This window comes from Dichomitus squalens (assembly GCF_000275845.1).
Source record: "Dichomitus squalens LYAD-421 SS1 unplaced genomic scaffold DICSQscaffold_11, whole genome shotgun sequence".
Lineage (NCBI taxonomy): Eukaryota > Fungi > Basidiomycota > Agaricomycetes > Polyporales > Polyporaceae > Dichomitus > Dichomitus squalens.
The window spans coordinates 410,908-431,831 of NW_006766893.1; the positions used below are offsets into that span (position 1 = coordinate 410,908).

The 20,924-nt window shown below is 55.6% G+C and overlaps 9 protein-coding genes across 9 annotated transcripts; 5 read left to right on the plus strand and 4 right to left on the minus strand.

The window, feature by feature from the left end:
• Window positions 1-41: 41 nt before the first annotated feature.
• On the minus strand, window positions 42-725 carry DICSQDRAFT_136120 (uncharacterized protein). Its single transcript, XM_007365195.1, has 2 exons — window positions 411-725; window positions 42-379 (listed from the first exon to the last, which is right to left on the minus strand). The coding sequence occupies exons 1-2, from the start codon at window positions 647-649 to the stop codon at window positions 142-144; spliced, it is 477 nt and encodes a 158-aa protein (XP_007365257.1). The 5' UTR covers window positions 650-725; the 3' UTR covers window positions 42-141.
• Window positions 726-1,908: 1,183 nt separating this feature from the next.
• DICSQDRAFT_26701 (uncharacterized protein) lies at window positions 1,909-2,118 on the plus strand (the record flags this gene model as incomplete). The annotated part of the gene is made up of 1 exon (XM_007365196.1): window positions 1,909-2,118. A coding segment is annotated over one exon (210 nt), but the record flags the coding sequence as incomplete, so codon positions are not given.
• A 117-nt stretch (window positions 2,119-2,235) lies between these two features.
• DICSQDRAFT_59467 (uncharacterized protein) lies at window positions 2,236-3,357 on the plus strand (the record flags this gene model as incomplete). Its single annotated transcript, XM_007365197.1, has 2 exons — window positions 2,236-2,676; window positions 2,764-3,357. 2 exons carry the CDS (start codon window positions 2,236-2,238, stop codon window positions 3,355-3,357), a joined length of 1,035 nt encoding a protein of 344 aa, XP_007365259.1.
• Window positions 3,358-3,411: 54 nt separating this feature from the next.
• DICSQDRAFT_169579 (uncharacterized protein) lies at window positions 3,412-4,583 on the minus strand (the record flags this gene model as incomplete). Its single annotated transcript, XM_007365198.1, has 2 exons — window positions 3,412-4,052; window positions 4,115-4,583. The coding sequence occupies 2 exons, from the start codon at window positions 4,581-4,583 to the stop codon at window positions 3,412-3,414; spliced, it is 1,110 nt and encodes a 369-aa protein (XP_007365260.1).
• A 909-nt stretch (window positions 4,584-5,492) lies between these two features.
• DICSQDRAFT_136121 (uncharacterized protein) lies at window positions 5,493-5,955 on the plus strand. The gene has a single exon (XM_007365199.1). The coding sequence runs from the start codon at window positions 5,683-5,685 to the stop codon at window positions 5,866-5,868; it is 186 nt and encodes a 61-aa protein (XP_007365261.1). The 5' UTR covers window positions 5,493-5,682; the 3' UTR covers window positions 5,869-5,955.
• A 2,953-nt stretch (window positions 5,956-8,908) lies between these two features.
• DICSQDRAFT_126736 (uncharacterized protein) lies at window positions 8,909-10,144 on the minus strand (the record flags this gene model as incomplete). The annotated part of the gene is made up of 5 exons (XM_007365200.1): window positions 8,909-9,121; window positions 9,174-9,502; window positions 9,557-9,650; window positions 9,705-9,988; window positions 10,039-10,144. The coding sequence occupies 5 exons, from the start codon at window positions 10,142-10,144 to the stop codon at window positions 8,909-8,911; spliced, it is 1,026 nt and encodes a 341-aa protein (XP_007365262.1).
• Window positions 10,145-13,616: 3,472 nt separating this feature from the next.
• On the minus strand, window positions 13,617-16,280 carry DICSQDRAFT_154854 (MFS general substrate transporter). The gene is made up of 7 exons (XM_007365201.1): window positions 16,049-16,280; window positions 15,936-15,998; window positions 15,743-15,880; window positions 15,614-15,687; window positions 14,475-15,553; window positions 14,312-14,419; window positions 13,617-14,244 (listed from the first exon to the last, which is right to left on the minus strand). Exons 1-7 carry the CDS (start codon window positions 16,147-16,149, stop codon window positions 14,068-14,070), a joined length of 1,740 nt encoding a protein of 579 aa, XP_007365263.1. The 5' UTR covers window positions 16,150-16,280; the 3' UTR covers window positions 13,617-14,067.
• Window positions 16,281-16,462: 182 nt separating this feature from the next.
• On the plus strand, window positions 16,463-17,327 carry DICSQDRAFT_169584 (uncharacterized protein; the record flags this gene model as incomplete). The annotated part of the gene is made up of 6 exons (XM_007365202.1): window positions 16,463-16,541; window positions 16,667-16,716; window positions 16,771-16,792; window positions 16,852-16,910; window positions 16,963-17,007; window positions 17,304-17,327. The coding sequence occupies 6 exons, from the start codon at window positions 16,463-16,465 to the stop codon at window positions 17,325-17,327; spliced, it is 279 nt and encodes a 92-aa protein (XP_007365264.1).
• A 1,468-nt stretch (window positions 17,328-18,795) lies between these two features.
• Window positions 18,796-19,792, plus strand: DICSQDRAFT_85541 (uncharacterized protein). Its single transcript, XM_007365203.1, has 3 exons — window positions 18,796-19,103; window positions 19,148-19,226; window positions 19,284-19,792. The coding sequence occupies exons 1-3, from the start codon at window positions 18,814-18,816 to the stop codon at window positions 19,605-19,607; spliced, it is 693 nt and encodes a 230-aa protein (XP_007365265.1). The 5' UTR covers window positions 18,796-18,813; the 3' UTR covers window positions 19,608-19,792.
• Window positions 19,793-20,924: the final 1,132 nt, after the last annotated feature.

The window sequence follows — 20,924 nt, forward strand, 5'->3', positions numbered from 1 at the left end:
TCTGGTATAGCGGTGAGTCCCATCTCTCTATTATCCCGCTCTCTTGTTGGCCAGAACCGCAGAGATCCCGAAACCGCTTCTCCAGCACTCGGTTATCTGTAGCCCTGACATAATTCTCTTCCTTCGTCGCGACTGTCCCAGTTAGCAGCCGTACTCCAAGGAGGAACAGGAACTCATACCTGAGGTCTCCCCCAACCAAATTCGGTGAAATGCAAGACATTTTGCACAATCTCGACCAGTACATGGGATGCCGACCTCGCGAAGTCTACCCCTTGCTCCAGGAGCTGGTGAAGGGCCATGGAATCCGTAGGGCGGATCGCACAAGTGCGATGTCGGCTGCATCATTGTAGTATGTTCATTTTCGTACTCTCTGGATGCACGCCCTTCTCGCCAACGTGGGCTCCTTCCAGATAGGTGATGTCGGGCTGGCACAGTACGTTGGGGGGATCGTTCTGTACGGTGCATATCGTCTCGATGGCCTCTCAGCAGCTGGCTTGGTGCGGGTTTCGCTACAGAACCTCTCAGCTCTATCGCAGCCTTTCCAGATCCCGTCAAAGGCCCTCTGAACCCTTTCCTTGATCCTATTAACTCTCTCGAAGCAGACGGACAAGCCCTTCTTCCTGCATGGCTGAGCAGGCACCTTGCTCATGGTGACGCCGGGTGGCCGTTGATACGCTGGACAGACGCACACGTCTCGCTTCTCTGCCTCAGACGTTTCTTTCAAAGCCCCTGGATCCTCTGCAATATGGAACGTATGATACTCCTGACGACCGGGATGCTCTGACCGCACGCTTCTGTATAGTTACGTGTCTGTTGGATTCTTCGGACGTCTCAGTGAAAGGGCTCTCTGCCTCTTGAATACCGGCGCACCATCAGCTGGGGACGAGTGGCGTCATGTCGAGGTCCGGACAGCATAGGGAGCAGTCTGTTTGGGAGGTGTCGTACCCTGCAATTATTATGAGAAAGAGCTTCAAGCAGAACGGAGTTAGAGACTTGCGATTAGGACGTCAAGTTCGCGCGCGGGCGCGCGGCGCGAATAATCTTGTGAGTGGCTCTTTCTTAGTCGCGCTATCGGTGTATTCATCGCCGCCCTTCCACAGGCACACTGGCATCATCCGAAGGAAATGCTGCGCGCATTCCTAGAGAGCGCTGGAGACGGGAACATCGGGATCGATACCGACATTGATGGTGTTCGGGGCGACATGTCATAGAAGATGAAGATAATGTCACTGGCTAAACCATGGTTTGTTCAGTGCTATGTGCCATTGAGTGACATCCACCCATACAACTGTGTTTCCTCAGGTAGTCTCAGCCACCAATGCTTACAATGCTCTCTTCGTCTCCACAGTCTACGCAACCTGCCAAGGGACGCATTGCATGCATGATCCCTGCCTATCGCCGAGCGCTTCGCTCATGTGGTCAATTTAGACCACACAGAAGATGTTCAGAAGCTTTCGAGACAATACCACAGGCGCTTTCAAGGGCCTGTCTTGCCGCCGCACTCGCCACCATTCACACGACCGCCCATCTTCAGATATTGGGGTGAAGATGGGCGACTCATCGCATCGTCTGGACTCGCACATGAAGCCAATTAGGGAACATAGCATACCTCCCAGCGCATTCGCAGTGACAGGCGTCGAGTCCCGCCCGAAGATGTCAACTTTGCGCGGAGAAGCTCGCCGAGCCATGTGTGAGATGTAATGGTCACGAGGAACAATGGCACGAAGCAAGGGAGCGTCGCGGTTAAGGAGCGCGTACGTATATCAACTGCTACGTTTTCGACGCTGAAACAGCTCTCCTCCCCTTCTCCAGCTCGCCATGCCGGTGTTGCCTATTACCAACATCCTCCGCTTCAGCGTTCCGGATGCTATCCGCATCTCAACTCACGACGACTCTACATTCACGAACCCCCTCCCGACGTCGAGCTCCGGATTCACGTTGAACGCATTAGGAGTCGCCGGTTTCTTTGGTGGCGACAGTGCTGTCAACGGGATGGCTACCGCGAACCTTGTCCCGTACCGCCGCTGGTTTGGCTGGTACAATACTCCAGGCAGTTATGAGATCGCGAAGAAGTTCGGCCCCCTCGCTGACTGGGCGATGAGCGATGGACTCTTCCCCGGAGGTGAACACGACCCCACGAAGCTGTTTGGGATCCACGGCAAGGAGGGCCCACCCTTCATTGCTGTCCACTCCGGCTCGAATTTCCCGCATACACAACATCCTGCGTACCTGATGATGAAGAAGACGCGGAGCTTGCCGCCTACTCGACATACCAACATTGACGGCAGACGCACCATACGCACGACTGTGACGATCGTCAATCTCCGGCACGTACCTAATGTGACCGAAAGGCCGCTACTTCCCTTCTCATGGGGCTACTCCGCGCTCCTCGCGCTGGTGCCAATCATCGTCAGCGTGCTCGGGTGCGCTGGATGCATCTTCGTCGCGGATTGGTTCTGCCTCGCGAGCATCGCGCTTGGAATCGTAGCCAACGGCCTGTCGTGCTTCGTCATCGGCTCCGGCAACCTGACGTTCGAGCATCACGAACCAGCCGAGAAGGCGCCCCCAGGAGATGGTGTACTGAAGGGAGACTCGGACGTAGTGCTGCTCATTGGAAGAGAGGGCGCCATCAACGCCTTCGTGCGGGGTCGCTTCACCCTGCAGTTCCGGGAGCACGTGAAGGAGAGACCAGGTCCACGCCGCGGCGAAGAACGGAGCCCGGAGATGGTGCAGTCCTATACAAATCGTCGACAGCAGCCGAAGCGATTCGTGCCTCCTCAGGGCGCCATCGGGCCTTGTGCGATCATGCTCATTGTGCAGTTCCTGTCCCAGCTCTTGCTCATCCCGCAGGGCACACTCTTCGGACAAATCATGTTCGTTGCAACGCTGGGCGCCTCGTGGCTGTATAACGTCTTCCTCTCGTCCATCGATCGCGAGGGGATCCAAACGCGGATCCTGTTCGACGTCCTCAAGATCGACGAGGAAAAAGACATCCAGAAGTACGAGCTCAACACATGGACGGAAACCACCGCATTCACCTGTCTCGTGCTCGCGTGGGTCTACCACATCAAGGCACCGAGCGAGTTGTTGGATGGGATGCTCCCCAACAACACACTTGTATGGAGGGCTTGGAAGGAGACTATGGCCAGGAAATTGAGGAGCCAGGCACTCTTTCGGAGAAACACTGGTTTCAACTTCACCGATGAGGACTGGGAGGGCGATGGCCTAGATCCTGCAGACAGAGATCTGCTACAGACTTTCTTGACGGATTCGGAGAACGCTTGGAAGGCATGGACCGCTGTTCGAGATACACCTCAGATGAAGGGGCTTCGACCACTTGTGGGGGGTAATGCATAAGATCTGCAAATGCGCATATTGTCCGCATTATCCCCTGCTATCTACTACTACCTTCTATGTACTGTCCTCTTGAGATGGGTACTCGAGAATGATCTGTCCGTCCACAAGTGCATCGCCGTCCAGCCCGAGATCGCCGAGCACCTCAGTGAAGGTCGGATCTCGTCGACCCTCAGCGTACATTTTACGGCACAATCGCAACCGCAGGATGGACAGCTTGCGCTGGCGCTTGTTACGCACCATGAGAGAATTGACGAGGGTACGGAGCTGATTCCTATTCAAGGCCATATCCTTAAGGGCCAGTGAACGCAGTGCTGGTGCAAGCAGCTCGTCCTTCTTGACCTTCTTCAGCGCATGCATCAGGTCCCGGAACATACGCGATAGGTCCTCGTCGATGACAAAAGATCCGCCTATGGTCAAGGACCTCAAGCCAGGGAATTTCCGCAATAGCCGGCACCATGCTTTCCCTTCGAAATGAGCGCCAACGATCAGCTCCTGCAGAGGTGATCGAGCGAAGAGCGTGCAGAAGTCGGCCAGTCTTTGCTTTGGTGCGTAGCTCCACTGGTCGAAACGGCCGTAATAAGTGTCCCGGAGCGTAACGAAGAGCCTTCCTTGCCCAGAACAACCGTTCACCTCCACTAGGAACGACGTAAGGGAGATACTCCCCGCAGTGGCTTTGGTGAGGATCCCGAGACAACCTGAGGTATGGTATGAAGAAGTCCACCATAGCCGCGGTTCTCCTGATCAAACACCTGCGAACAGACGTACACCTCGGCGGTAGCCGGCAGCCGGAAGTGAGAGAGAAGGTGAAATATCTCTGGCGAGTCAGGCTCGGACGAGGCTGGACAAAGGAAGCGCGCCATGCTGATGCTCGGTAGGTGAACGGTGACGTCGGATGACATGTTGCGACTGCCATTCGGCCCGCTATAGGCATTGAAGGGCCACAGACGCAAGTTGAGCATGAGCTCTTCGAGACCTTGGCATTCTTGGAGTATGCGGAGGAAGGCGTCGAAGGTGAGAGTTGGAGTCTCCACCCTGCTGCCCACGTCATGTAGATATAGTCTTCGGAGCCGCCGAAGAGCAGGGGCATGCCAGTCGAGAGGCGCGCTGTGCTGGTAGTACAAGGTCTGCAACGCCGGCAGAAAGAATGCAGTGACTTCGATTCCAGGACGTGCGCGTCTCGCCTCAATGCTGGAGGCGGAGACGTACAGGTCTGTGAGAGCGCCCATGATCGATGGATTGAGAAGGGAGCGGAGAAGGGATATGGTGCCGTCCGTACACTTGAGCAAGACGAGCCTGCGGATACGAGGTCCATTGTTCGATAGGAGGTCGAGCACCGACGGGAAAGCCGTTGGAGTATGGATAGTCACAGCTACTGAGAGCGCACCTTTCGTCCGTTCGAAGCAGAGTTCAGCCCACTCTCGTCCGCGCCTGATGTGTATAACCTGAAAGAGAGCGGGGGTCGTGTTGACGACATGTCGCCAGCTACTACAGATGCCAGCAACTCGAAACCAGCCATTCCTTCTCTAATAGACGTCCCAGGTATCAACACTGTCATCGCGCGCACGAGCTTCCCTAGCGTGTAGGTCGAGGAATACCAGGCGGAGCAGTTTCGGTGGAAGTCTGTTAGCGATAGTACTGGTAGTCCAAACCCCTTCCGGATCCATCGTATGGGAGTATCCTAGGCTGGAGTGATGATGGCCTGGGAGCTCTATATGACAATTAGTGATAGGAAAGGCGTGCTTAAGGTGAGTGTGCGTACCATCTGGAGTGGCCGAGCCTAGTAGCGGTTGAGGCCCTCAGCGCATAGATCTCCGAGAAGAAATATGGTGCATGTGGCCACTCAAGCGTAACGCGTAGATTTACCATCACAATCTAATCATTACGGAGCAAACGTATCAATATTGTGTCCACCTTGCAATGACAATTGTTGCGGTCTCGAATCGCGGACCATTGCTTAAGCTCGACACAAGGAAAGCTTGAGGTTCCAAGGCAAGAACGATTCATTGGCGTTCGCTGCCATTGATCCGGGTTTTCCCGCATAAACTACAGTTACTTCCTTTCCCACAAATGCCAACCCACATAAGATAGATTTCAAAGAAGGGTCGTCGACCCAAGCACTTTCTCAATAACAACCGTTGAACGTGCTAGTGCGTGAACACTCCCAATCTTTGTTCGATACCCGTTCCTCTCAACGCTTCTCATAAGTCCACCTCCCTGCCAGGCGTCTTTTCCAACTCCTCCGCAGAATCGGCACCCAAGACCGCCCCGAGATTACGTGGAGTCTCCGTCCCGGTGCCGTCCCTTTCGTTCCAGCTTCTCGACAGGATGGCTTCCACCTTCTCCAAAGCAGCGTGTCGCGCGCGAAACCGTTCCGCTGGTGTGGCCCTTCCGTACCTTTCCGCGCGCGCCTTATCCGGTGAGCCCGAGGACGCGGTCGTGAACGACTCGGAAACAGTGTCCACCGAATCGTTGCTGTCCGCCCGCTTGGCATGTGGTGGCAGGGGGACGTAGGTCTGAGGCATCCTCTGCGGGGACTTCTTCAGGCGATTGCGGAAGGGCGATGACTCTGCGCTAGACGGGAAGGGAAGGAGTGGCGGCTGACGGTGTGTCTTGAGCTTCCTGTGGTGCTTTGCGTTGGGAGGTGTTGCCGGTACGCCGGAATTGGCCCTTGCACTCGGGGGCTTGCTGACTCTCAAGGCGGAGAGCGCAGGCAGCTGGAGCGCGTGTAAGGAGGCGGTCGATCCGAAGAGAAGCTGAGACTCGAGGGCAGGAGAGGTGACAATAGGCGGGCTTGAGAGCAAGATTGATGACTCGTAGCGGTTTATCCCGGGTCGCGCAAGTCGAGGTGGAACAGGAGACGTCGAGGAGTAGACAGACGGAGACGTAGATACATCGGTAGTAGTACGCTCTAGTGTAGTGGTGATTGACGTCGAGGGGTATGGACCGCGTCGTTCAGGGAGCCTAGTGTACTTGTCGGAGTCTTGGCGCTGATGGCTTGAGGCCGACGACGGCGCGCGAATGAAGTCGACGTCTTCGTTGTGCAGCGCTCCGGATACAGGGTCCTCGACTAGTATACGGAAGCCAGGCGGCGACAAGACTTGCTGAGACCTAGTGCGCGAAACCGTTGGTCTCCGAGAGGGAACAGGAGTGCCACCAGCAAGAGGTGTAACATGACCGTCTGTATCAGTACGTCTATGTCCGATGCGATGCTGGACGCTACTCAGGGATGTTGCGCTGCGGGCGCGACCATTGATCTCGACATCGTCATCCGTAGTCATCCCACGCTCGTAGTTCGCCTTGCGCGCGCTACCGAAACGGAAGCGATCGAGGATAACGCGCTTGATGGACTTGTTCCTCGTCGTCTCGTAGAGCACCGCGTCGCCCGCCCGGCTGGATTCTCCATAGGGATCGGACGAGTTGACTGATTGCGACGGAGTAGACATGCCTGTTGCACGACCCGCCTGCATAGGTGTACCGTCCGGCGCGTCTACCGCAGTGGATTCCGCGTTGCCTAGGAAAGTATCATGTTCCGCTGAGCCAGGCTCTGGATGATCTCTCGCAGCGGTCTCAGGTGGTTGCTCTGGCTCCCTCTCCTCCGCCGACGGAACAGGCAGGGTCTTATTGCGACGCAACATGCTGCGACCAAGCCAAGTGCGGACCTTGCTATTACCTCTGGCTGACTTCGGAGAACGCGCGGCGTCGAACTCCTGGTCGTCCTCTCCTTCGTCCATGAGAGATGCCGTCACTCCGGATGCCGCATCCCTGAAGCGCGATGCTGGTCCGTAAGGCGGCCCAGGTAGGAGGGCCGACTCACGAGAGCCGGAGCGAGATGCCCGACTGCCGAACAGCGGCAAGTATCTGTAGGTCAACCAAGCAACGGCGGCGCCGAATGCGGCAGCGAGGATACCGAACAGAGGTGCGAGCCAAACGATGTCGAATTCGCCTCCAGTCGACTTCGATTGTGTCGTACGAGCTCGGTTCAGTGTGATGGAAGATTCTTTACTGGCAGGTGGCAAAGCAGTGATGTGCACTAGAGAAAACGATGTCGTAGCAGGAGTAGCGGCAGAAAAGACAGGAGTATCGGCCGTTGTCGTCGTGAAAATCGTAGTCGTCGCAGTGACACTGAGGCTCGCAGCCTCTGCAGCAGCCAGAGAGGACAGAGACAAGGTAGGTACCGTCGACGTTGGCGGTGAGGCGCTAGTGCTCTGGCCCCAGGAAGGATATGGCCACCAGTCGAACGACGACGTTGTAGTTGGCGTGTTCTGTCTCTTCACGACGCTGCCGGAGGTATGCGGGGAGAAGGGTTGACCGGTCGGATGGCTCCAAACATGTCCTGCAATGATGAAGAAAAAGCAAAGAGAAAATCGCAAGCCGAGTCCCAGACATGGCCTGCATGCTACTACCGTTGATGGTGCTGTTGTCATCTGGGTTCATGTTAGATGCGCGGCGCAGGAGGTCCATGACGTTGACTTACTGGCACTCTACTGGGATACTGCTGCCGGCTCCGCCAAAGGAAACAACGCGAGAGAAGGGGAGGGAAGGGTCATACAGAGGCTCACCGTTCATAGGGGCTGACATCTAATACGAAGCTGCATGAAGTCTGAGAACGCGCGATTGATCAAGTCCAGTCGTCCAGGTTTCGAAAAGTCAGCCTCTTCAGCATAGTTGCCAGGCTCCACGGAAACCGGAAGGCAGCGTTAGTCGAGTTCCGAAGGGCAACCACTGGCAGAGGGCATTCTGAGCCTCAAGGATGAATACATCTGACCAGGCGGGCAACGGAGTAAGTATACCGAGTGATGGTATGCGTACCGGGATGATGTTGGCTGTGGATACAACAGGGCTGCATGACGTCCAGTCGGGGATGTCGAGTACGAGTACTTGCAGCGTCAACTCGAAATTGAGGGCTCCTTATTTACCCTTGTTTGCCAGGTATATTCGGGCGTTCAACGTTGCGCTACAACGTCGACGTCTGTGGTCTACTAAAGTCAACGTTCACCATTCAGCTTCCCGAATCTAACGCGAGGAGTACGGTATGTAATGCAAATCAGTCATGTACATACACATTGATCCATGTATAGCGAAATTGACACTAGGTGTCTCTTACACTCAGTGACCCGCCGCCGGTGAGCAGCGCATATCTGTCCCTCTCTAGCATGAGACTAATCTGGGCCTTGATTGCGCATCAAGAAGATCTCAGTACTTATAATGCTAGGAAACACCCTCAAAATAGCACGGAGGCAGGATCAAAGAGTTCGAAGTCTGCATTCATTGTGTGACGCTCATCTACCGCATACGGGTACATGCGTGATAGTATCAGCATTCGTTTTCGAAGGTGAACCAGGAGACCTATCTACAGAGATGAGAAATATCGAGTGTTGGGACTATCTAATGCGCTGTCGTTCCGGCTCTGACTATTCCTAGCTCGACATACCTTGCTAGGAATGCTTCGTTGGCACAAGTGATGACAGGTAGTTGTGCACAAGGATGAAAGGAGGACATGTGTAGGTCTATCGCTTCAAACGTATCATAGCAGCGCTCACCACCCTTCCATTCATTCACTGGTTTCGCCCTTCGCGTGATCCAATTCTACCCGGCTTATAAGTTCAGACGCGAGTTGGACCGTTGACGTGTCTGTCTGTTTCGCTTGGCCCGCCGACGTCATCTTGTCGAACTGGATGGTAGTGAGGGTCCGCGACTCGATCGCCTCCCTAGACCATGCGGTACCGTTGGCGATACGGTATATGATAAGGTACGTGGCAACTTGCTGTTTATCGAATGAGAAGCGTACCCCTTTCAGAGTGATGAATGTGTCGCACCTGAGCTGCCTGTGAGAACCCCAGGAATATCTGGTTGATCGGCTGATTCAATCCATATGCGACTAGGAACATGATCGCAAAAGCGGAGTAGAGCGCGGCAGACTCGACGATGAGTGTCATCAGGGAGAGGTAGTGTTTAGCGTGCTCCGGAGGGAGATGCTGGAGGATCGTGCGACGGTGCATGAGGAGGCGCACTAAGATGAGTGTTGTCAGGAAGATGTTCAAGCCTAGAGATACCGCGTAGTACGCGGTCCCGAAAGCCTCGGGTTCCTTGCTATATAGCGAGAGATTGGGGTGAGTGGACTGGAGGGTCCAGATCGTGCCTACGACTGTGGAAGTTTCAGTTCGTGAACGACTATAGGCAGGCTTGAAGTTGCACGCACCGAAGGAGGCAACGAGCAGAATGGTAGGCAGTGCGACGACTGTGATCGCCATGCTAGCACCAGACACAGTCCATATAACATAACACCGCCAAAGCTGGCCATAGACATTAACCCAAGTCCAAACAAGATAGTCACGGGCAGGACTTACAACAAGGAGATCGCACAGGAATGTTTGGATAAACAATGTGGCGTCGAAAATGACGTTGATGGCGAGGTACTGTGTGTCCAGGAAGTACTGCCAGGGACCTCCTGGATAGTTGCGGTTGTCAACGTACATGACTTGGACCGTGCGGGCTTGTACGATGCAGTAGATGAACTGGACGGACAGCAGAACGGCGAGGTAGCCAACGAGGAACATGGTCTTCCAGCCCCTCTTCTTGGTCTCCTTCCAAAGGTAGGTCACGCATGTCGTCCACAAGACAAGCTGAACCCCTATCATTGTGTCTCAGACAGGTTCTTTATGTCATGCAGCATTGTCTCACCAAAACCGACACCGGTAATGAAGTCCCCAGCAATGAAGTATCGTTCGAAGTTGATAGTGGATTCGGGCTCATCTGGACCGTAGTATACACCTGGCTGAGGAGCCATCCTACGGGTCTTCCGTGGAGCGTAGGTCAGGGAATGTGCAGAGGAGTGGGTACTCGGGAACCAGGTCATGGGTAGGATGCGTCCGATGGTTTATATCGCCTGAGACATTCTTAGGTTCTTCCTAATTTCACGGAGGAATCAGCGGAGATCTAAATTAGGAAGGGGTCCGTATGTCTTGCCGGAGCCTTTCGATGGTGCCTCGAAAACACATAACCTTGTTGTGCCGAGCTTACTCAAGCACAGCCTCTATGCACACCTGGAGATGCGTCATGTCCACCTGTCGTCGCAGGAGAGTCTTCCGAAGACGAGTATCCTGACTGTATTCGTTACCACAAGCCTCAGGTATAGCATTCGTCATCTGTTCTTCCAAGTGTACACTCATTGCCCTCGTCGCTTATACCGCCACTTCCCATCCTATGTCCAACAGTCCACACGCGTGCTATATTTATCAATGGTTAGCCTTGTCACCATTCCTTGTCTTGCTTATGCAGGCTACATTGCTATGCTACCGTGATCGCTGCTCATCAAATCCAGAGTGGCAGAATTAGAGAGGATCAACTTAGGGGGCTCGTTAGCTCAAGAATCACCTTACGAAACAATCATGACTGTAGAGAGCTCCCTTCGTCCCTCAGAGTATCTATAGCTACGCCCTGAAACGTGTACTCTTTGAAGTGTTCTGCATGAGAGGATACTACTCTATTTGACACTGTGATAGTTTGAGAATCCCCGCATTGCGATTCTCTGAGATAGAATGAGTACGAAGCTGGGTATGAAGCACGGAGTTTCGGGTAGAGTGGGCTTCACTTGGCAGTGCCCAGCACGTCGGGTCCGAACATCTCTCTAGGTGGCAGGCATTAAGAAGCATGACGTCCGTCCTTGCTACCCGACGAACTCTGCGGCGAAGGTGTCGATATTTTCTCAGGCCAGGTCATGCTGTAGAATCGGCCCTATTGATCGTCCATGGTCTTCCATACATATCGGTGGAAGGTGCGGAGTCCCGTATCAAGCCCTCATAATCCCATCGCCTCTAATATCCTCCTAACCGCAGACATACAACTAACTCCTTGTCATATACTATGTATCAGTGGCCCTTTGACATCACTCCCCGGAAGAGCCTACACTGCGTCCTCACTGTATGTTGGCCCTCATCTGAGCTTCTCAATTGCGAAACGCGATCTCCGGGAAGCCGATACTAATCGGACATAGCAAGCTTCGAAACATCCGTTTTCTATCACCGGTCGACAAAGGCCGACCGGGGTCACCTGTATGTCCGAGTGATTCCACCGCGGGGCCTTCTCGCCTACAATAGGAGCACGGGGTGTGTCCAGGCCGGATGCATTGATTGTGATGAGGCGCATACCTGGTAGCATTGGGGAAGATTCAAGGCCGGTCCGACTCAAAGTACATTGCCGCTACGTAGGTGGTCGAACCACCACGGGCGGGACCAGGGATCCTTGACTTCGGCGGGGAGAGCAAGCATATCTCTTCTTTCGTAGCTATGGAAGGATTGTGATGGATATCCTATCTCGACATCGTGGAGATGGAGGAGAATATCGTGATATTCACATTATAAGGTTAGTGCTAACCCACACTGCATATGCCGGCCGGCGTGGAGACCCGACAGAGCGGAAAAGGGCCTTTAAAACATGAGGCGGCCTCGGATCCAATAGTGACATGCTGTTTTTGGACGCACCATTGCATTAAGTTGTAGAGGACGAGTTAATAAAACACTAACAGGCTAGAAATCCTCCGACATCTGCGACACTGGACATGCCTGGACACAAAGTCTGGCTCGTTACGTGGGCACATGAACATCGTATACGGCAGGCTTACTTCAGTGACTAATTCCTCTTCCGGGTTCGCCCTGTAGATGGCGTGCTGGGCCCTCCGGCACGGCGACAAGGTCGTCGCAACGCCGCGTAATCCTGCGGCCTTGCAGGGCTTTGTGTCTCAATACTCAAACCCGCTTCTCGTGCTGAGGCTCGACGTTGACACACCGGCCGAAATTGCGGCCGCCTTCCGGAAGGCCAACGCGGCGTTGGTACATTTCGTTGTCGTTCTCAACAGCGCAAGTTATGTCGTGGCGGGAGAAATCGAGGGGACACCCCGCGCACGCCAAGTCTGAGACGAGAATGTGCCTCAAGGTGGACAACTCGTCACCAATTCCGCCGCTAGACAGATCATTGGGTACCTCCGCTCGGATTATATCGTGCTTCCGAAGATAGTGAGTATGTTTCCCCTTATCAGAGCCAGTGTGTGTACTCACGTGTAATGTAGCGCTGGGCGGCATCATGGATACCTTGTACAAAGCAAGAGCTAAACCCTGAGTGGGCCATCAAGATAAGCATTTGAAGCGTTTCGCTACTGGTATCCTTGTCCAGACTGTTTGCAAATCACCGCTGTGTGGAGGAAAGCATATTCTATACTGATATCGCCGATAGACGCTAAACGACGCTAGCACACCATCCTTCGATGACGACAGCCATCGTCCGGACCGCGTTCACCGCACTCCTATCAAAGGACAGCTCAATAGCGAAGCTAGGCTTCAGCAATACCACAAAGGACGTGCAGAAGATCCACGAGCTCACTGAACTAGAAACGCCACCGCCCCGCCGACCGCTCGAACCGGATGGTGTACAATGGTCAGGGACCACATCGCGGAGCTAGCGGCCGTCGTGGAACAGTATGCCTCGTGGACCGACAACCTCGCTCCGGATAGCTAGGTTATGTAGGAGGAGGCTTCGACTGTAGAAAATTGCTGGGACCGAAAGGGAAAGTATAAAGCGTTGAACACCGACGCGTGCATAAAATTACGTCATTTGTCAGGAGGATGAGTGGCCCAATTTGGAAATGCCGTTGCTACCCTTCCGCTGGTATGCGGTAGGTGGACTGAGTTCGCGAGCTGCTTCTCATTTGTGGCCGATGCCATGCTATGGAAGGGACGCTAGTACATTCGGATTCATGGTGGCGTGAGGGCTTTCTCCAGAGATGATGGCCTACATAGGGCGCAAAGAGGAACACATGGCATCAAAGCTCACGAAGAGGTAGAGAAGTTGCTTTACATGCCGACGTCAGAGGTCACCCCCCCTAGAGTCTCTTTCCATGACGCTTCTCGAGTGCATCAACATGAGTGGTCTGAAACCTGAAATCAAACCTGTACCGAACGCGAATCCTACGGGATATAAACAGCATAAGAATGAGGCATCTTCATCTCAAGCGACACCAACGACTCACAAGCTGCGATGCGACTACTCTCCTGCCCTCTACCCTCAATCAAGCGTGTTCAGCTCGGCACCATGTATCATCGCAATGCGTCCACAATACCAATCGAGTTCTCCCCAAAAACTATTTGCACCCGGAAGCAGCTCGTCCGTGAACACATGCTCCAACGCGTCCGCGAAGAGCTCGTGGGGTCCAACTTCCTTGACGCCGGTGTATCTCGGGTCGAGATAGTGTAAGGGCATATGCACCATAGATCTTGTCGGCCTAGCTAACCGGACAATTACAGCGGAGGGTACCATACTCATGGCGACGATCCAGAGTGGGTCACCGCTCGGTTCTACGACGGCAATGGAGACGTTATCTGCCATGAGAAGCTCGACGGCTCGGCGTGGTACTGCATGCACGTGTTCCGCAATCGCATGTTGAACTCGAGCTGCACAGAGCGGCCGATCAGGTTCTGGGCGCAAGATCTCTTGGAGGCCAGGAAGGCAGCGTGAGTGCGCAGGACGTTGCATTTGGAGGACGCACCTGACATTTACTGTTGTTTCCGAGGTAGCAGGAGGAGCAAGAAGATGATTAGGCACCTCCAGGGGGTCATCGAGGAGTTCATGTAGGATATGCAGCCCACGAAGAAGGAATGTACAACCATCTTGATCCAAGAAACTAGTCCGTGATGCAGCGCGAGGAAGGATTACACGTAGTTACGTTGCATAAGCGGTGTACCGCTGAGCGTCCTCGCGTCCACGCTCGACGTCGACAGCCATGAGGATGGGGATAGCTGCCCAGATCATGAACACCAAGAAGAAGAACGAATAGCGGATGTTGCCCGTGGCGTCCGCGATAAGCCCCACGACGAGCGGGCCGACGAAGGAGCTCGACTGCAGCACCGGAGTGATCAGACACGCATGAGAAGGTTCCAGTGGCGATGACGAAGAGCGTACACACCTTGTCAGTGATAGAGAACAGCCCGTACCACCTCGCTTCTTCGCCAGGCGGTATGAATTCCGCGTAGAAAGCACGTGCGTAGCCCTGAAACGCCCCGTACACCGAGCCCTATTCCCCGTCCTATCAGCTCAACGCCGCTACACCAGAGCGAAGGAACACTTACAAAGTATACCGCGAGAACGTACATCTCTCCCGGGGTCGTCAACCCCCCAAACTTCACACTCGACTTCCGGAACACGTCCAAGAACCCCAGACACCCATACGCTGGGATCGCACTCGCCATCCCCACGAGCACCACAAGCACCTTCAAGTTCGACCAGCCCATCCGCCGCTGAACCCACGGCCACGCGAGTGAGCCGGCGATGCCCGCCGAGGGCGTGAGCGCCCCGATGAGGATGAGCGACGACGCGGGCATGTGCAGCGTCGTCTTGGCAAAGAGGAGCGCAGTGGACGTGATGGTAGTGAAGCCGTCAGAGAGCAGGAACCACGCGGCGAGGTAGATGAAGGTGTTGCGGAGGCGCGCTATCTCGCGCCAGCGGAGCATTTGGCCCAGGCGTTTCCATGCACGGACGATTTCGCGCGACATGGACCAGTCGTCCTCTTCCCTGACGTGAGCTGTGGTGACGTCCGCCTCGCTCTCCGCAAGGGCGATTGCCCCCGGAGCTGGTGTAGAGGACGCCCCTGGGAGCCAGACTGCCGCAGGCAGGGAGAACAGCGCCCACCATAGGCCGCTCAGGCCCACTGCGAGTCGAAGCGAGTCCGTCGAGCCCTTCAGCACGCGCACAGGGATGAGCGCAAGGAGTAGCATCACTATTCCCGCAGCATATCCAAGCGCAATTCCCTGCGACGATATCCGCGATGTCGTTGCGGACAGCAACTTGTCGTGCTTCGCCTTCGCCTCAGCCGAAGCTTTGTCACCGTCCTCTCCTCCACTCAGCAAAGGCTCGTGAGTATCTCCCGTGGACTCATCTTCCGCGGATTCGTACGAGGGCCGTGTGGGGTCCGTGTGGGTAAGCCGGAGCAGGTCGGCGCGCGCAGCGACAACTTCCTGTGCACCTTGCGCGAGGGTCGGGATGTAGGCGTTGAGTGCAACAATGGATGCGCCGAAGCCGACGTTCGCGAAAATGGCTAACGGGGCAACAAGGGGCCATACCGGCGAGGAGGATGGAAGTAACAAGAAGAGGATGGCGGAGAAAGATCCGAGGGCGGCGAAGGTGAGGAGGAGCTTCTTACGATGTGGTGCTGCGGCATGTAAGGTAAGGACAGGACCGGAATGGAATGGAGGAAGAAAGATGGACGTACGGTGGTCTGCGATGCCTCCCATGGATATCACTGTCAGCGCCTGGAGCGCGACAGACAGGGAGTACACGTACAGGCTGGTAGAATGAAGTCGAGTGTTGGCGATAATAATGAGCGAGTGCTCGTGCGTACCTGAAGCTTGCACTGTCTATCCAAAGCCAGCCCACTTTGACTACGCAGCGTGCGTCCACGTCCGCCTGGTTTGAGACTGGCTGGGTGGTGACAGGGGTGCATGGATAGATCTTGTCTGGGAGCAGGTATCCGTTGTCTCTGCAGAGGATTATGAGGCTACTTGCTCATTCCTAGTTGAACAGAAGGGACGTACCTGGCGAATTGCTCGAGGCATATCGGAAGAAACAGGGTCAACGACACGATCACGAATACCTCGCTTGAACCTGCATCAGCTATTGTCTCGCAATTGCCCAAAGGGCGATATACCTAGCAAAGGCATAAGAGAACCATCCTCGCAGGTGCCTGTTGTACTTCTGTTTGTCGAACTTAGGAAAGTCTGAGCCATCGGTGTCAAGGTCAATCGTCATGGTAGGTGACTTGATGGAGTATGTCAGGTTCAGAGTACGTAGCAGAGTGGTAAGCTTAAGGCAGTACTAGCATCAGAGCATTGTAGAGACGTCAATAGCCACACCCGAGATGGGAGCTAACACCGGCGGGGGATGGGGTCAATATCCAAGGGTCGCGGCTTGCCTCGGCCACCGAGGCGCGGCGGCTATCACAAACGCCTTTGATACACGTCGGCGCCTGCAACGCGTCGCGCGACTCGAACGCGCTCCTCCACCACAGCCGCCCCCGCGATCTCCAAACCCGTAGCAGCACACTCCACACGGTGCGGGCAAGATGACAGAAGAACAGCAAGATCAACCACAGGAGGACGTCAAGCCTAAGATCAACCTGGTGGTGGATTTCGAGGGACAAAGTGAGTGCCACCCCTTCTGAGACGCGACCGGCGACGCGCAGCAACGCGTCGGATGCATTCGTTGTATCCGCAACTGTACCATCTCATGACCAGTGGGCTAATGTTCAATCCGCCAGCGTGTACAGTGAAGGTCAAAACTCTCACGCCTTTCAAGAAGCTCTTCGAAGCCGCGGAGGTGAGCCATCGCCTTGTACCCCGTCAGTCACGGCACGTTCATATCCTGGACCAGAAACGATTCGGGAAGGAACCAGGTTAGATACAACCAATAAGCAATCTGTTTGTAAGGGTCAAGTCTCATGCCATGGCTCAGGAACATTTAAGTTCACATTCAGCGGTCAACGATTACGACCAGAGGAGACCCCAGCCGAGGTTAGTAAATGCGTAAGTCGTATACCACGTTTCCTCGCTGATGATACTATAGCACAACATGGAGGATGGAGATACCATTGACGCGCACTTGCAACAGGTGAGTCTCTCAACCATAGAGCGAGACGATGCAGCCTCGCTCCCGGTGGGCTCCGCCTACCCCGTTGCACTACATTCCGTCTTGCTCGGATATCACCAGATTACCCGAGTCCCTCCTTGCGTCGGAGTATAACATTAGGCTCCCTTACGACGCGGCAGTTATTCAGTCACAGCTTACTAGAGCATCACAGCATGATGTGCATGCTGCGGTGTACACTCGTTCTCAACCACCTCATTACTCTTCATACCTTCTCATATCTCCGCCCGCGTACTTCGGCTGACGTGTATCTTCCCCAGCTTGGTGGTGCTTCTGCGCGGTAGCATGTTGGGAGTCGACCGCACGACTGATCTATCATATATCCCTGGCTATTCTGTTGTATCCCACGTGTGTGTTATTCTCAGCTTTATCTTACTCGTCGCTGTGCCATTACGTGCTACTTCTTCTATTCTGAGGTTGGAACTACTCGTTCGAACATCTCCATTGCCCGTTGTGTAGGCGCTCACATCCACGTCTCGAAGCTCGCGTCCCCCTGGCATGTCATGGTTCTAGCTCATCCTGTGGATTCCACAAAACGTGGCTACAGGCCACAACACGTTCGCCAACACACCGCAAAGTTCTCGGCGGACGGACGTCCAACGGCCCTGCACAGCTCGCAGCTATACACGTGCTCTCCAGCACGCGTCGCCAATCGTCGCATGCGTGTCGGACGCGTCGAAACCTCACATTTCCCCGTTGATTAACACGGGCCTCGTTCTCGGTACGTAAGGTTGCGGGATCTACACCCAACCCACAACATGAAGGTGCGTGCTGTGCACAGATAAGTCGCGTGTTGCGGTGTTCTCCAACCACCCCCCCTCGCCCACTCGACTGCGTAGCCACGCACAGTGCGTCCCTCCACCACACGACAGCCACTCGTTGGCACTTCAAGCGCGATATTAAGGACCTCCCCCTCGCTCACCACCAGGGATGTCCACACTTCACTCCCTCAGCATCCGCCGGCGCGGGACAAAGCGTGCCGACGACAGCGACAGCAACCCGCCCTCCAAAGCTGCGAACACAGCCCACACAGCATACACCCTCAAGAGCTTCTTCCACCGCAAGGCCTCCTCGAACCGCAAGACCTCCTCCGACACCGACCGAAGCGACACCAACGCCAAGCCCAAGCCGAAGACCAAGTCCGACACTAGCACCATGGGTAACGCTCCGAGCGACATGAACCAGCAGGGTCCGGGCTCGCCCAAGACCAACGGCGCGACAGTCAACGGCACCCCGCAGAAGACGCAACCCCAACTCGGCCGCGCACTCACAGCGGCAAGCGAATCCTCGATCCGCTCACGCGCGATGCCCGGGGCCGAGCCTCCGACCCCAGTTCCCGCCGAGCCTGTCGTGACGAAGGAGCACCCGCCCAATACGCCGCACATAGAGAAGGTGCAGGTGCAAGGATACGACGTCAAGGACGACGCCCCTGCCCCTCAGGGCCAGGCAGACGAGGAGACGGACCTCGAGGCGGGCCTCCTGCCGTCTGTGGGCACGTTCGAAGTCGAGACCGCGGAGCCTGTAGTCGACACACAAGCCGAGGCCCAAACCCAAGCTGCGGAGGAAGAAGCCTCTGCAGCTGCAGCCGCAGACCCCGCGCAGAACCGGACGCCCCGCCCCCAGCTGAAGACGGAGGAGCTCCTCGCCCCGCTCGACTTCACGCCGTCGCGCTCACCCCCTGGCCACGCTGCTGATGCGTCCGACGCTACCGCCGTCGCCGTCTCCCCCTCAACGCAGTCCCCCAAGGCCCGGGATCCGCCGACACCCCCCATGTGGACCCCGGGGACATACGTCCTCCTGAACGCGCGCGCGGGGACGGCGATGGACCTGCACGGATATGACTACACGAGCATCATCGGCTACCCTATGCACGGGGGGCCGAACCAGCAATGGGAGTTCATCCCAAGCGGGCACGGGTACGTCATCCGATGCGTGCGCTCGGCGAAGGCAGGGCACGCGCTGTACTTAACGGTGGAGGGCGGGGTGAGGAACAATGCGCCGGTCGTGGCGAATGCGTATCCTGTTACGTGGAGCGTTGAGCAGACTGAGGACGGGATCAGGTATGTCGGTTTGATCAGGGAGAGAGATAAGGGTTGCTGACGAGGGTGTGCAGGATATCGTGGCCGAACTCGAACTTCGTCTTTGATCTCGCCGACTGGGGCGACAGCACGCCCGGCACCAGGGTACGCTCCCCAATCACCTTCCTCCTTTAGCTATACTGGACTCACTTGCGCGCACAGATTCAGCTGATGCCCCTCGTTCCTGGGGAGCTCTGCCAGCTCTGGCACTACACCCGCTGCGCGCCGGCCGAGCGTGAACACGAGAAGGGCATGGATGTCGAGGTGCAGACCGAGCGAGCGGTCTCGCACCCCGCAACGACCGAGACCGTCACCCTAACCGAGGAGTCCGGCTTTGTGACCACGACGCGCACGACGACCACGACGGTCCTCACTACGGTCACGGAAGTGACGCGGACCCCTAGCCCGCGATTCCGCTCCCAGGCGCACCCGCAGCACCAACACAAGAACCAGCAGCCGCAGCGGCGGAGCATCGGCTACCGGTGAGGCGCAAGAGTCGCCCTCGTCCGTGGGGAGGACTCGACTCTGACGAGCTCGTCGGACAGGGAGGCGTTCCCTGAGAGATTGTTGTATGATGTGTTGTTGCTCACCGCCCTCACTTTGCTTTCGTTTTCGTAAATTATTGTCGCCCACTGTGTCTTCAATGTAGCCTCTTGCGCCACTTGCGCAGTCTCTTCCTATCATACCGTGATTTACGCACTACACATGCTAACATGACCTTGTGCACAAGTCCGTCAACTACAAACCAGCAGCACGCATCACGGACCTCTGATTTAGGGCAACCAGCCTCAGGGCGGAGTCAAGCTCTCGAAGCCTCACCTTCTTTCACCTCTTGGATAGAAGCAGCGTCGTGGCACACATGAGCAGTGAAAAAGACTGCGAACCAGAGAGCCGTAGGCGAATGACTCATTGTCTGAGAAAATTTACAGAACCATCGTCGAGGATAGGGATAAGATTAGTGTTAGAGACTCCGAGGCAAATGTCTACTATATTCATTCAAGCAGACAGTGAAGGTGGTTCCTCTGACTGACTATCAAGCGTAACCAAAGTAGATCTCCCATGATCGGTTTCTGGACCTCCAATATTCGTGAAGCCATCCTGCCAACCAGTATTGACACTAGCGTTGCTGTCAATGTTTCCGTACCCCGATAAGTCACGGTAACGCCCCCCTGCCATCCACACGGGCCCATGCGGGCGACGAGTGCGGATTCCACAAAGTTGCAGGAATATTCGGATACCTATCACTTCGTTGAGTATTTCAAAGCTTGGAAGTGCCTCTCATCCAATCCACTATAGCTGATGCTCCATCCTTGAGTGGAATGGCGTGCAGCACAAGCTGCGGCACATACGCGGCGCCGCGTCGCAGCCTATATATATCACGTGGTCGGGTCCGCACTCGAAGCTGATGCGCCGGGAATAGGCGTGTTCAACTCTTGTCGCTCGCTCATTTCTTCGCGCGCCTACCGGGCGCCTGCCCACCTGGATTCAAGGTCAGCTCAAGCGCCTGTAGCAAAGCGAGCAGAGGTGCGCAGGCAGCGGGTGCAGCGAGCTCGACGGGATCGTCCTATGCTAGGTTTGTTATACCCTGAAAACCTGTCCGGAGAGTGGATGGAGACATCGGGAGAGCGTTATAGACTCGTTGCTCGAGAATAATCGTACACAATGCGCCCAAATCCGAACCAGATTCGGCACGACATACATACGGTTCACCTGGGGTTGCCGCTGTAAGCCTGATGGCAATTGGACCCAAAACCTTGCGGGACGACTCCGCGTCTCGAGTCATAGAGCTCTCTAGATTTCGAA

What these genes read in the sequence shown, in the direction of transcription:
- DICSQDRAFT_154854 (XM_007365201.1), bottom strand. Translation starts at nt 16,149, where the DNA reads ATGACGATTGACCTTGACACCGATGGCTCAGACTTTCCTAAGTTCGAC. An exon ending in ATAGACAGTGCAAGCTTCAG is followed by an intron (nt 15,688 to 15,742) that starts GTACGCACGAGC and finishes TCATTCTACCAG; the next exon opens with CCTGTACGTGTACTCCCTGT. An exon ending in ACGTTCTCGCGGTATACTTT is followed by an intron (nt 14,420 to 14,474) that starts GTAAGTGTTCCT and finishes GACGGGGAATAG; the next exon opens with GGCTCGGTGTACGGGGCGTT.
- DICSQDRAFT_136121 (XM_007365199.1), top strand. Translation starts at nt 5,683, where the DNA reads ATGGCTTCCACCTTCTCCAAAGCAGCGTGTCGCGCGCGAAACCGTTCC.
- DICSQDRAFT_85541 (XM_007365203.1), top strand. Translation starts at nt 18,814, where the DNA reads ATGTGGACCCCGGGGACATACGTCCTCCTGAACGCGCGCGCGGGGACG. An exon ending in CAGACTGAGGACGGGATCAG is followed by an intron (nt 19,104 to 19,147) that starts GTATGTCGGTTT and finishes GTTGCTGACGAG; the next exon opens with GGTGTGCAGGATATCGTGGC. An exon ending in ACAGCACGCCCGGCACCAGG is followed by an intron (nt 19,227 to 19,283) that starts GTACGCTCCCCA and finishes TTGCGCGCACAG; the next exon opens with ATTCAGCTGATGCCCCTCGT.
- DICSQDRAFT_136120 (XM_007365195.1), bottom strand. Translation starts at nt 649, where the DNA reads ATGAGCAAGGTGCCTGCTCAGCCATGCAGGAAGAAGGGCTTGTCCGTC. An exon ending in GCCAGCCCGACATCACCTAT is followed by an intron (nt 380 to 410) that starts CTGGAAGGAGCC and finishes GCGAGAAGGGCG; the next exon opens with TGCATCCAGAGAGTACGAAA.